We start from the raw sequence: 14,958 nt of genomic DNA, 5'->3' as shown, positions 1-14,958 counted from the left end.
TGTGTTATTAGTTTTTGGAGCTAATATTTGGCATACAGAATACAGCTCTATCTTGTTAGAGCCACAGTTTGAAACTTTGCTATTCAGTGAGGATATTTTGCATGGCGAGCACATTGTTCTTGACAGAGTATGCAAAATGGTGCAGGGAAGGAAGAATTGAAGTGTATCAATTTGTACAGAAGCATGACATGCGTGGAGATCATGCACTTTACATAGAATTGCATCTCCACCTCTCCTTAGCACTGGTCCAAAATTTTCCTTGTATGTCAGCTGCCATTTTTCCCTGGCTTCTCACCACCATTGACGGAAAATTTATAAGCAGAACACTAATTACCGACATCGAGCATCATCTCAAGGGGGGACACAGCTAGCATTATTTCCACTGTGTGTGCAAGGTCAAATGGTCATATTCTTTTTTTTTTTTCTGTAAAACAAAAATGGTCTAGTGGCAAAGCATGTGCTTCATGATACAGAGAGCATGGGATCAAATCCCATTCAGACCCAAACTTTTTCACTATGATTTTTAACCGAGCATTAACTTCTCACATTGTTGGAAAAATGTGGTTCGGATTCCATGTTAAACTGCAGGTCTCCATTTTCCAATTAGGCAACTGGGGAAGGTTAGGGACATGTAAATAGCTGCAGTGGCGTCCAGATGAAAGACCTGCAAGAGGCCTACCCATGCAAGATGCCTACTGGGTACACCAGACAGAATTCTCTTTTGCTCGTACTTTATTGTTCTGGTGAAAACCTGGCTTAAACTATACAAACAGTTTTTTGAGTATTTTGAATAACTTCATATTGACAGTTCAGTTCTTGCACATGTAATTCTGATAAAAGTGGCTAGCAGAGAAAATAAAATCATGGCAGTGTTTGATGTCACAGATGACTTCCATCAATGAAGACTTCTAATTTGTTGAAATAAAATGTGTCTTGCAGTACTACATTTTATGACAATTCCTGCAGGCCATTCCATATAATAATGTTTGAATGTTATACATTTGACTATCAGTGAAACAATTCTTTGTTTATTCCCTGTAGTCATCACAAAAAATGCTAAGCGTCTATTGAATGACAAAAACATTCTTCTTGCATGAGGGAAAGGAAAAATTGATGCAGTCAGGCACTTCGCAGTAACCATTAGTTTTATTTAGACTGAACTGTGATGGAGACAGAAATTGTCCCAGCCGTTGGTCAGCATACCAGGCGTACTTGATCAAATTCGTAAAGCGTGGTGAAACAAACTAGTAATGCACAAATGACCAGAGCTTAAGAATACTGTCCTGCTGATAAAACTGAAATGAGAGAGAAGTATCACAAATTTTGTTGTCTGATAATTTCCTGAAAAATGCTTTCCATTGTTGAAAAAGTTCTTTATCAAGAGGTTGAATCGCACTAGTAGAATACTTACAGGTGAAATCCACAATACCTCTACAGATTTTTCATCATCCTCCACAAAAACAGAGCAGTCATTATGTTCAGACCATGAATCCGACAAAAGCAGCAATGAATTCGTTTCTGCAGCTGGTAGGAATATGTTTCGAACGAGTTGTTGAAAATTATTCTTTCCCATTTTTCCAGAGTTTGATACGTCGATTTTATCATATATGAATGTGTCATTGCATTCATTGATTGGGCTACAGACACAGTCTCTCTCTCTCTTTTTTTCCCCCCACCCCATATTGAGTGCGGTGTGCACGCAGTTCTTTCACGAAACCTGACTGATCAGCATTATAAACAGCAGTTGCAGGTAACAGCAAGTTTCATCTTTACGTCAGCTATGAATTTCTCTATAGAATTGTCTATCACTGGCAACTGCTCTACACATTTCCGTGACAAACTTGGTAATTTTGTGACTTCCTATTCTGTACGATTTCTTGAACCTATGTAGTCAGGTTGACAAAGCCTGGAAAGTATCAATGTTCATGTTAGATGCAATTCAGAGGGCCCAGACACGTAGATCTCCATCGGTAACAGTGAATAGCCCCTCACAAGCAGTTCTAAATCTTTCAAACAATTTTTCATTCAGATGGTTTCGGGTTTCCATTTGGCGCACATTTTTTAATTCACGTAATTCATTCTTCCATTTGTACAGTTCAAACTCCGATTTTTTGAAACGAAAATGCCTTTGCACACTGTGTAACTGCAAGTGTTTTTCTCTCTTCTTCGTTTAACCAACATTTCACTACCTTTTCTTTGTCACTGAAAGCTATTGCAGTACATGTTTTTTTGGAAGGTTCTTCAGAACTGGTACTGGCACAAATGACATGGCCTGAACCACGATTCATGGAATCGTCACAGTTACTTCCTATTTCTTCTAACGTATCCACAATTCCAAATGAAATGTCGATATTATTCAAATGAATGTCAAGGAAATCAACTAACAAAAGACACATATGTGTGTCCTCAGGAGAAGTAGGTTATTTCACTGGAAACCACATTCTTCATATTTCATCAGTGCTAAATTGAGAATGTAAATTGGATTTCACATTACTGTGAAACTGGAAGAAAGAAAAGGTACTATTACAAGGCATGCCTTATGAAAGTACAATAAATATTAATTCCGCATCATATGTATTGTCAATACTTACAATACTGCAAAAAGCAACTGATGATTTGTTATAGATGTTACTTGAGTGGCTAATTCATGAGAATAACAACTGTGTACTGTAGTGTCAGAGAAACTACCTACGAATGGTAACCCAAAATGTCCTTCACAAATTACAATCAGACTGTGTTGTGTTTCCTGTTTACAAATGTACCGCCGACCTTGGCTTTGTGTGAGCTTAGCTGTGCATGTGCAGTTGCTATACTGCCAGTAGGGGTGTATGTTTCTACCTATTGCCAGTTTTCAGCATTTTTAAAAAATACTTGCTGTGCCTTTTAGCAGCTAAAATTTTGACAGTGCATTTCTTTCGTTGTCTTTTTCCTCTGTAAAAAATTTCAGGGTAGGTTTCGATATGCCTTATTGGACCATTCCCTTGTCAGTGTAGCTAAGCAACTAAAACGCTTGATAAAGGCAAATATTCTTGACAAGATTGTGTACCAATTCAATTCCTATCAGAGTATGCTGATAACTCCATACTTTGCAATCAAATACAACTGCTCACTTGCCGAAAGATCTGTACTTCAAGACTTGAAAGTTGAACAGATCACTTTAATACTCAGAAAGGAACTGGAGGTAATCATCTGAATTACAGGCTGTAAGATTTGCTGTAAGTATTTAAAACATATAATATGTATGAACATTATGAATTACCTTGATAAAAATGACTTATTGACACATTGTCAGTACAGATTCAGAAAATATTGCTCTTTCCAAAACAACTAACTTTTTATTCTCATGCAGTAATGAGTGATATTGACAGAGGATGTCCAGAACATTTTGGTACTATTCCTCGAAAGCAGCTTCTAATCAAATTGCATACCTGTGGAGTATCATCTTAGTGTGTGGCATTACTAACCTGTAATCCTGTTTGTCCACCTCATCCTCCCACCTCCTATTTCTTCTAGCCCCACTCTATGCAAATATCTTCCTCCCCCTTCCTCGACAACATCCCATTCAACCTGGTTGCCCATGGATGGCATATCTGCTGTGATAGGAGTTTACATGCATAGCATACTGAAGGGCTCACAAAGGTTTCTGACATGAAAGGCACTGTCCCTAAAAATCTAGTCTACAAATGGATTTCCTTTGCCATATCCTCTTACACTCCTGATCCTCACACAAACTGAAAGAATTAGCTGGAGTGCCCCAATCGGCCTAGTTGGAGCCACTGTATGATGTCTTTGTCTACCTGTCATCTTGCCTGGAAGTGGGGACATCCAACTCATGATCTGTTCCACCACACCTAAAGTGGTATTCTGTTGTCCACCCAATTTACACAAAATCCTTACCAATCCCTGTGCCATTCTCAATCTTAACCTCTTGCCTTATGGAAAACCCAGGTGCAAGACCTGCCCGATTCACCCATCCAGCATATCCTGCTATGGGCCAGTCAAAGGATTATCCTACACCATCAGTTCCCAGCACTGTGCAAGCAACAATGCCATATACAAACTCTGCTGAAATTTCTGCACACCATTTTATGTGGGCATGACCATCAACCAGCTGTCCTCATGGAAGAATGGCCACCACCAACCCACGACCAAGAACAGAATTGATCACCCAGTGGCAGAGTATGCTACTGAGCACAACAAGCTTTACTTTAATGGCTGCTTCACAATCCAAGGCAGCCCTCCCTTCGGCACCAGCTTTCCTCAACTACACAAATGTGAGTTATCCTTGCAACTCATCCCTTGCGCCTGTAATCCTCCTGGCCTCAGTCTCTGCTAACCATTGCATCACAACCTCTATCCGACAGTCTTCCTCCCAATCCACTCTTCCATGTCATAGTCTAGTCACCCTGTGCCTTACACCCTCACTGGCTCAGGTGTTGCATTCCTGTCTGCACACTTGTTGCCTGCCTCCGAGCCACCAGCTACGTACCCCCCCCCCCCCCCCCCCACCCCCGCCCTCTCTCCCCACCTTTATTTCTATCTACCCCCTGCTGAATCCCAGCATTGTGTGTTCAGCCAGCACAAAGTAACAGCCGTGCGCACTCAAGCTCATTGAAGGATTCACCAGAAACCTAGCAAGTTTTCAATTTTTTTGTATGCCTGTTGACAACTCGATACTTTTACTATTCATTGAGTGGCTTCCTTTACTCTTAAAGTATTAACATTCTGCCAGAATATTCCTCACAATATTTGTAAAGTTCATTTTGCAGTTCTTGTAACTCTTGATACTTATTTAGCCTATGTTACAGATGAAGAACCATCTGGCAAAGGATCTAAAAGTTACATACAACGTAAAAATTATAGCAAGTAAATACTGGACCTTTCAAGCCAAGTGCTCCATATCTAGTGGCATAAGGTGGTAAAGACTTGCAATTTGTATGTACTTTTATATTTTGGCAGGAACTTTTTTCAAGATTTTGTTAATGTTAGATACAAATTTATTCACATATCAGTATTAGTCTTTTAATACTTCACAAGCTTGGTGAATACGGTGCACAATGCAGGTTACATGGTGTAAGGTACACAACACAGCCCTGGGACTGAAAAATGTAAGATACTTGATCTGTAATCACTAGCCATAGTCGATCAGTTTTAACCCATCAGACAACAATACATAACACACATTGTTGAAACTTTTCATTGTGATGGCAATATCCATCTTCTTCAGGAAACAAGTTAACAAAAGCATGGTTTAACTTGTTCGCCATTTGCAGGTGCCACTAAACTCTTCAATATGTACCTGTCCTGCCTGCCTGTGGTTTCCTATAGAATAAAATAACATTCAATACGTTTACATGCGACATATCTTCCGAAACACAAAAACTGAATTTCAGACACCATATTTCGTTGTTGTATTTACATGCTAAGGTCGAAGTGGATTTGCTAGCCCAGTTAAATGTGACGCCTGGAAAACAATTGTTAGTTTGTGAACACAATTGCTATTTCTCTTCCATTATCCAGTGTGTAAACGGCTCCAGTCTAATATTCCTCACTTATCCTTCATTGTACAAAAAGCCAGTCCATCCATATTAACCAAAAATGTTTAAAAACAAGACAAAACCAAAAAGCCTAAGCATGTTTCAAAACCGGGTGATTCATTGTGGAATTGGAAAACTGGCAACCAAAAGCAGATTTCCTGAATCAATTATGAAGTGTTTACATGACCACCCAGAAGCAGTATTGGAAAATTGGTTTACAAAATCCAGTTTTGGGAGCCCCATGTAAATGGGTTGACTGAATCATTAGCTGTTACTTTTCAAACAATGGAAATCCAGAATTGAATAACAACGATATGAAAAGGATAGAGGAGGTGTTGAGTTGCAGACAGAATAAAAAGATGGATTAACTTTTAGGTTGGTTTCAGACAAAAAAAGTCCTTTTTCAGAAAACACACACACACACACACACACACACACACACACACACACACACACACACACACAGAGAGAGAGAGAGAGAGAGAGAGAGAGAGAGAGAGGGGGGGGGGGGGGGGGGGGGGGAGACAGCAGAGGCACATGGTTACTGCCTGTAGCTACTCGGGGCCAAGAAGCTGTAGAAAGTAGCTGGCGTGTGTGTTTTCTGCTTCTGAAAAAGGACCTTTTTTGTATGAAACCTAAAAGTTTAGCAGTCTTTTCATTGTGTGTTTCTGTGAATAATAATAGTAATAACAAATAAATAAATAATAATTTCTACTTTTTTAACTTGCCAAAAATCTGCAGTCTCACTTTACTGTACCCATACTGCAGTTCCTCACACTTTCCACAGGCTGCGGAATGTAGTTTCATTGATTGTGACAAATGTTAAAAATGCTGCATTTTACAATGTATCTGTTACTCGAAATACTGTCAGCACTAAACTGTTTAACAATGTCATAAACCCTTCCAGTACTCACTTTAGATTTCAAGTGGTTATGAGACAATCACTTTTTATTACTGCAGAAGCACCCTTTATTCCTGCAGCGACCACTGTTAGAACTGACATAGTTAAGCAGTTTGCCTTGTCAGGGATTTTTGTAATTCTCTCAAATAATAGAGAAGAGCGTATTTTGTTATTTCATTTCCCTTTCTTTTGTGACTGAAATACAGCCAATTTTATTAGTGTTCCATCAATTTTTCTTGCATACCATATCCTTTTTTAATTACACTGCCTTACAAGAAAAAAATGAAGCACCCAGAAGGGGAGGGGGAAACAGAATGAAACTGAACAGGTTGAAAGGATATGTAATGTTATGTCAGATATCACAAAATCGGTCAAATTTACAAAGAACTTGGCAGTATGAGTCCACTTATCAGTATAACATTGCACCCTCTGCAGCCTAGAGACATGCACTGATTTGCTTGCTCTCTCGAGTAAGCTATCAAACGGCAATTCTAACTGACCTCAAATTTTAATTGACCCCCAATATCATGGATACTGGCACTGGGATGGAGTCGATGTCTAAGTGGGTCCCACATGTTTTATTGGCAACAGATCTGGGGATCTAGATGACCATGGGAGTACCTCAACACCACGTAGAAGTTCACAGAGATATGTGCCATGTGTGATTGAGCACTGTCCTGTAGAAAAATGGCATTGAGATACTGTCACATGAGAGGTAACAAATGAGGATGCAGGATGTCTGTGACATACTGGTGTGCTGTCAGAGTCCCTTCAGTCACTACCATCTGACACACAAAGTTATACATAGGTCTGGTCTGCGCCGTACTCACAACTTATTGTCATCCAGGTTAGTGCAAAGTCATAATCCACTGCTGAACACAATGCATTATCATTCATCAGTTTCCTGGTCATGACACTGGGGAATCTGGCTGCTGCTAGTCTCTCAACAATGGTGCATGATGACACAGAATGTTGCAGTCAGTCCTTACTTGTTCATGATGGCAAGCACACACGTGATGGGGTTATGATGTGCTTGGTGCACAGTAAGGCACTCCTCCCTTGTGTGTTCAGATGTTGTCAATTGGAACCTGAATATACCTGCCCTCACATTTACATGCGTTCCTACATGGGGTCGCTGTCACATTCAAATGCCCCACACATCTTAATACTGCACGATTTGACAAGCCAATCATATGGAGACACACCGCGAGACCCCTTTCAAACTGTGTCAGGTGCTCGTAGTACTGTCTCATACGAGTACACTGCATCTTCACGATATTCACAGTGATCACTCAATGTCTGATACAGTTCACAATCCTTATAAACTCTACGAGGCATAGTAACAAAACTAAACACAGAGAACACTAATGTACTTTGGTGGCCATTCTATCTGTCATAGAGAGCAGTAATTCTAATCAATTACAGACCCGCCGATGGTGTGTGTGTTAAAAGTTAGATTGACATCCAACCATGCCTTCTGGGAGCTTCACTTTTGTGCAATGCTACACTGCATCTGTATTATACAGGGGTTGGACAAAAATATGGAAACACCAAAAACACAACATATTGGCATGACTAATATGGTGTAGGAAACCTGTTGGCATTCCAAACAACTCAGCCACACCGGCGGCACGAACAGCGCCAGATGTTGAGCGATCAAGGACACGGACATGCCTCATATTTAAACAGGGGAAAGTTCACTCTCCCAAAGTGGGATTTCACAGCCCACTGAAACTATGCAATATCCTTGTCCATGTAGAGAGTACTTGCCTGCGAAAGACAAAGGTCCCGAGTTTGAGTCTCGGTCCGGCACACAGTTTTAATCGGCCACGAAGTTTCATATCAGCGCACACTCCGCTGCAGAGTGAAATTCTCATTCTCGTTTTAAATATACTGCCTGACAAAAAAGTCTAGGTCCTGGAAGATATGGCCAGAAGTCAGTGTAACTCAGTACACGTACGCACTGTTGGTTGGTATGTTAATGATGAGAGATGCAATTCTCTGTGACAGGTAGAACGGACACCAGAGTGTCAGTGCTTAATGTTGTTACACGGTCTCGTAGGGTGATGAGGAGCACGAACAGCTCAAATGGTTCAAATAGTTCTGAGCACTATGGGACTAATGTCTGAGGTCATCAGTACCTTAGAACTCAGAACTACTTAAACCTAACTAACCTAAGGACATCACACACATCCATGCCCAAGGCACGATTCCTGCGACCGTAGCGGTCGCGCCGTTCCAGGCTGAAGCGCCTAGAATCACTCAGCCACACTTTTATTTTAAGAAAAGGTAAAATTAGCAGTTGTAGATTATGTGTATAAGAGTATTACTGCCTGCCTGGAAATGAATGGGTGAATGAACTTTTATGAAATCAGTTCCTCAGTTTTAATCACAGTCTTTGGTGATGTTTTAGTATTAATGCTGAAAACTGCCCTAAATTATCATTATCATAATTGTTGTCACCATCACCATTGGTCTTCTACCAAACTGTCTCGCCAATAAAACTTATTTCTACAATCCTCCTTTCATATTGCTGTTGACAAAAAGCGCTGTCAATACCTATGCCGAGTATGACTACTTTATCATCATCAGTTTGTAACATTTTTTGTAGTTGCCAAAACAAAATTCACTATTCTCTTCCATTCAGCATTTCTTGCATTACAACCCCAACCATCAAGCACTCTTTTCAATAGTCCATTTTCAGCTTTACTGATATGCCCCATCGGGTTATCTTCCAGAACTGCTCTTTCCTCGTCTGGTATACTGAAGAATTCCTGCTAAAGGTTGTTTAGACACACTGTACAAATGTCAAAATTAAAGAGATCTACCTCTACATCTACATCCATACTCTGCAAGCCACATGACGGTGTATGGCGCAGGGTACTTTGAGTACCTCTATACTACTAACATTAACAATGTGTGTTATCTTATAGAACATAAGCCCTAAGACCTACATAAGTAACATTTCAGAATAGTAAATTATGCTCTCTACAGGTTGAAACTAGCATTAACAGTGTTTATACAGTTAGAAAGCATATAAAACATAGTACCAAGAACTGTATATGAATTTCAGTTGATTTTAGGCAGTCAATTTTAATTTATGTGTTTTCCTTTTTACTACAAAATTTTGATTTAACTTTTTTTAAAATTTCAGCTTTGAATTTCCTGCATAAAATGAAAATCACGGCATGCAGAATACACATACAACAGGAAAAGTGAATGCAAATGGCAAGCTGGGATATATAGTTGCACGTTCACAGTCTTCTCCAGAAGTGACAACTTTAAATGGATTAAAAAACTTTGTGACTGAAAGACACTCATTCACTGGAGCTCTAGAAGAGCTACGAATAAGTAATACAATGAAAGAACAGCCAGAAAGCAGGGAAATGCCAGCTGTAAGCCCTATTACAACTCAAGTGCGGTGTCCATGTGGCTGCTACCTGAAGCCAGCTGTTGGTGTAAATATACGAACACGAGAGAAGAGCACAATGCAGCTGCATGTTGTGGGATCAGAAATTCTCAACTATCAGGGTCGTATCTACTCACCTGAAGACATAGCACCAATCTGGAAAAAAGATTGTCGTACTTGGCTTTGGAAGTCATCAACAAAAGTTGAGAGATAGCATTCCAAAAGTTCTTCAGTATGCCTCAGTCCTGGAAGCAAGACTTTTATCCCATATGTAATTAATCAACACCTTTGTACAAAGTGGCTAAAAAATTTAACAGTATATAACTTTTCATGAGTATTATAAAACAACACATACTTCTTTTCAATGTATACTATATGAAGCAAATATACACTTTCTTAAATAACTTATCTACGTGAAATAAGTACAACAGTTAAATATGTTATATGACTTTCTTCATTTAATGAAAACATCAACAATGCAACACTTTTTTAACTTCTTTGAGGCAATTTTAAACAGTGCAGAAGAAATGGCTCCATAAAAAGATTATAAACATGGAAATATATCTGTCGATATCAGCCACCAATTTCTACTGCCTCTTCTTTTTCTTGTGGAATGACTCCAGTTGAGGATTCACCACACTCAAATCGTGTGAAATCTAACAATGATATTCCACTATCTCCAAGGACTTGGTTGACAGTTACTGATGGGTCCAAGAGGTATTCTTGGAATATCATGCAGTGCTCATCATCAGGATTATCAGCTGGTGTATCCTCACCAACTTCACCAATTTTTTCAGGATTCATGCCTGAAAAGAAGATATATGTATGTATAGAACTTCTGTTGTTGTGCCTATATTCAGAATACTTTACAGTAAACAGGAAAAGCAACAACCATGTAATTCTGACATGTGACAAAGGAATTTCTGACAGTTCACAGAATTTAACATCTTCATTACTGCAATCTATTTGGCTGCTTTAGACACATCCATCATTATTCGTATTTGTGTTTAATGTTACATAGATACAAAAATAGCAAGCGGCACCATGATTCAAGAGTTTGTGTTAAATTGTATGCCCACTTATAACTGTCTGGAGAAATTGGTGTAAGTGTTGGAGGAAGGCAAACGCATTTACATAACAGTCGGTGAGAACAGGTGGTGAGCTACCTTTTACCTGACTACACCACCAATTATCTGACAAGACTAGCTATGTATTTAAATGCATGCACTGCATGTGAAAAAAGCCATCGGAACGATAAACTGCTTCCCACTGTGTGCTGTTGTAATATTATTTTATTGTAGATTACTTCACCTCAAAATATTTTATCTGAAATTACCTACAGAGTGTATTTTTTCTCGAAACTGTGGAAATATATCATAAAAATTATTTAATTCTCACATTGGAGGTTGAACAAAATTACTAGACTGTAATTCAGCTTTCACTGTCACTTCCACACACTCATACATCCACTCCATATCACCAAGCCTATCTTTGCACTCTTTTTCATACTACACAGTTGTTTTCCACTATTGCTGTTGCTCAACATATCCTTTTACTCCAGTTTTTATTATTTTTTCTCACCACTAGATGCATCCCATTTACTCTGCTTACTGCGGTTTATTAGTATTATCCCATTCTGTTACTCCAAATCTATTATCATTATCATTAATGAATGTACTACTATTACTCCCTTCTGAAGGTGGGTGCCTTTTAGCCTGAGCTCTGAGTGCATATCCCCCTCCCCCCTACTTCTAATCTTTCCAGTAATTTCATACTATTATTTACATTATATTATCAATAAGTGCTAGCTAATTGTATGATATATAACGAACTAAAATTATAGCTCTAGATTCTGCAAATACTTAATCACATACCTGGGGTGACAGGTTGTGTCCACGAGGGACAGAAGTCAAAGTTTGTCAGATAGTTTTATTAACTTTACTTAAGATTAGTGTTAAGAGGGTGTGCTGTATTCAGGGGCAAGTTTTTCTAAATAAATATTTTGTTTCAAGGCATTCAAATTAACATGCCATCTAAGTTTGATCAACATGTATGGGAAATAATGACAAATCACTTGCTGTCTATACCACACAAAAAGGTTTTACAGCCAAAGTAAATCTAACTATATATTCGAACATGTGGTTTTGCAGCGAGGTGTACTGATAAAATTTCCTTGAGCTTCCAGCCCTGTCAAGTTATTTAAAATCCACGAGGAATGCTTTATTAAAAAGGTTCCATCAATGAGTGTCCTGGAATGTTACATTATGTTGGTTTACATACATTGACTATAGATTTAAACCAGTACATGCATAAATTTCAATGTAAAATAAAAGTGGAATTACAGTTCAAAGCATGGCTCAGCTTACAATGTGAATAAAAGCAGTACAGTTAAGATAGTCATTCATGTTGCCTTGTTAATAAAAGGTAAAATGAATCTGACTGATCAAATACATTCATTTGCAGCACACAAAAGGCAATTTAATTATACAAATCAATTATCAGTACTAAGCATATTTTGCAATCGGCCTCTTCTCACAACGTTTTTCATCCAGTTTGCCCAGAAAATTTCCTTAGCATTTGCCAATTATTTATCTAATCAAGAATAGTAATGCCTACCCTATATGCCAATGAGAATTGACTTTGCTGTTTTAGTGTGAAGCCACCATCTTCTATCAACTACTTTACTTGCTATTTCTTTCACGGTGTAAAGTGGTGATCCCATAATCTCACCCATAGTAACAAACTGACATACATAAACTGTAATATCTTTTTTAAATGGTCAAATGTTGTTCAAAAATTCATTTACTCATTTGCTTTTGGTCATCATTCAACAAAGGGGCAGAAATCCCTCTTGCACATAGTTAATTCTTTGTGTAAAATGTACTGCATTATTCAAATAAGTTACAGGAATGCAGAAAGGTGATGTCATTGACTATTGCCACTATTTCGACAGAAACATACCCTGCCATTTTCAAGGCATAACAACAGCAGTTAAGAACTGTGCAACGGAATTTAAAATCTCAGTTTGCAGAGAAACTCTAGAAGGATATCTCTCTCTCTCTCTCTCTCTCTCTCTCTCTCTCTCTCTCTCTCTCTCTCTCTCTCTCTAACACACACACACACACACGCACGCACACACACACACACACACACACACACACACACACACACACACACACACACAGAGTAAACACTAGTGCCATCACAAACCAAAAACGATTGACACCAGAAGTTACCAATAGTGAATTTAATAATCAATGGATGAGGTAGCATTAATTCTGTTCCTCCGTTTTTTGACAAGGGAGGGAGGGAGAGGGGGAGGGGAAGAGACAAGACACACACACACACACACACACACACACACACACACACACACACACACACACACACACACACACACAGAGACAGAGAGAGAGAGAGAGAGAGAGAGAGAGAGAGAGAGAGAGAGAGAGAGAGAACATAGGATTCCATGCAGAATTTAAACAAAAACCACCATCTCTATTTATAAGGTTACTTGTTAATTTAATTTCAACTGCTTCCTTAATAACAGTATACCAATAGCCAGAAGTGCATGCCACAATCTCCTCCGTGTTTTTATCTTCCATACGAAGACCAGTACAGAGACAATGAGTTTTTAATATGATGCTCGCACTAACCTACTAAAGGGATCAACAGAGTAGCACGATATGTCAGAGTACCAATGTTATTCACAATCAAACGGAGAGAAACCTCTTCCTTGTGGACTTTCGAAAGTTCATATAACTTAGGAGGAACAGCACAATAAGAATTAAAACTCTTGATAGTCTCCTACAACATAGAGGTTGTATCTTTCTTTCTTCCCCCCCCCCCCCCCCCCCCAGGATGATTAATCTTTTTCTCAACATTTTTTGGGGGGTTAGCACCAACACTGTGATGTGCTGAATCAGACTAAACAATGCATTTTTTGAATGCAATCCTGCTCGTCTAAAACAATGGTAGCACTGTCCTTGCACACAGGTAAAGTAACAATATTCATATCAACTCCAACTCCAGCTGCTGTGATACTACTTTTTGGTGGACGTGCCCCAGTCAACATACGACATGCCTCCCTCCTAGCCTCCTCTACAAGACCAGGAGGTGACAAATGCTGTGGCATCAGTGCAAAATTTAAACCTTTGCCTAGAATGGGTAAAGCTGTGTTGTGAAATCTTTCTCAGTGAGATTTATCACAGAACATGTGTTGACTTCCACTTACTTTTTATTCAGGGACCAGAACTATGAGCACACAGACGGAGTTGCGATGGGAAGCCTGTTATCACCTATTATTGCCAATTTGTTTATGGAAGACTTTGAGGAACATACCTTGGAGTCAGCAGCTTTGAAACCTGCATGTTTTTTCAGATATGTAGATGATACTTTTGTTGTTTGGCCTCATGGCAGTGAGAATATAAATGATGATTAAGAATACCTGAAATCAATCCACCCGAATATTTGTCTCATGATGGAGCTGGAAAAGGATGACTGTTTTCCCTTCCTTGATGCGTTGGTGAGGAGGAAGGTTGACAGTATGTTGGGATACACCATTTATAGGTAGCCTGCTCACAGTGACTTGCATCTGCAGGCTGATATTTGTTACTGTTCAGCTCAAAGTGAATACGGTATTTTGTATCTTTGTTCACAGGGCTCATGTCATCTTGGACCCTGAGAGCTTGTCACGTAAGTTAGCCCATTTCGAAATCACCTTTCATCAGGTCAGACGTGTGCTGCACTAATGATCAACTGGGCACCAGGTGAGTGATGAAATGCCAAGGTGGCACCAAAGTCTATGGCATTTTTGCTTTAGGCATGGAGCATTTCAATCAGGATTAGTTGTATTTTGTAAAAATATTATGGGAAATGTGTTTTTAGACCATCAACTAGTATCAGTGTCCTTTTAGGTTCAGTAAAGGGTGATCTTTGTTTGCACAAGGGTGTTGTCTACCATATTCCTTGCAGTTGTGTCACATCGTATATTTGTGAGAGCATCAGGCCTGGCCAACTGGTGTAATGAGTATAAACATCACACACATTTACAACAGCTGAACAAATCAACCATTGCAGAACACTGTCTTGACACAAGTCATCCTATGGAA

General features: G+C 39.2%; 1 protein-coding gene and 1 long non-coding RNA gene across 2 annotated transcripts in view; one reads left to right on the top strand and one right to left on the bottom strand.

Annotated features, from left to right (window-relative positions):
* LOC126272740 (uncharacterized) overlaps nucleotides 1-10,255 on the top strand; it is a 56,101-nt gene extending 45,846 nt beyond the window's left edge. Inside the window, exon 2 of the long non-coding RNA XR_007549257.1 lies at nucleotides 9,593-10,255. This is a non-coding gene — a long non-coding RNA (uncharacterized LOC126272740). The remainder of the gene's footprint in view (nucleotides 1-9,592) is intronic.
* A 28-nt stretch (nucleotides 10,256-10,283) lies between these two features.
* Nucleotides 10,284-14,958, bottom strand: part of LOC126272739 (elongation factor Ts, mitochondrial) — a 70,564-nt gene continuing 65,889 nt past the window's right edge. The window contains exon 4 of the mRNA XM_049975797.1: nucleotides 10,284-10,653. Within this exon, the coding sequence (XP_049831754.1) occupies nucleotides 10,421-10,653 (233 nt within the window). The 3' untranslated portion in view covers nucleotides 10,284-10,420. The remainder of the gene's footprint in view (nucleotides 10,654-14,958) is intronic.

Source organism: Schistocerca gregaria, chromosome 5 (assembly GCF_023897955.1).
Source record: "Schistocerca gregaria isolate iqSchGreg1 chromosome 5, iqSchGreg1.2, whole genome shotgun sequence".
Classification (NCBI taxonomy): domain Eukaryota; kingdom Metazoa; phylum Arthropoda; class Insecta; order Orthoptera; family Acrididae; genus Schistocerca; species Schistocerca gregaria.
This window is presented reverse-complemented; position numbering and strand designations above follow the sequence as displayed.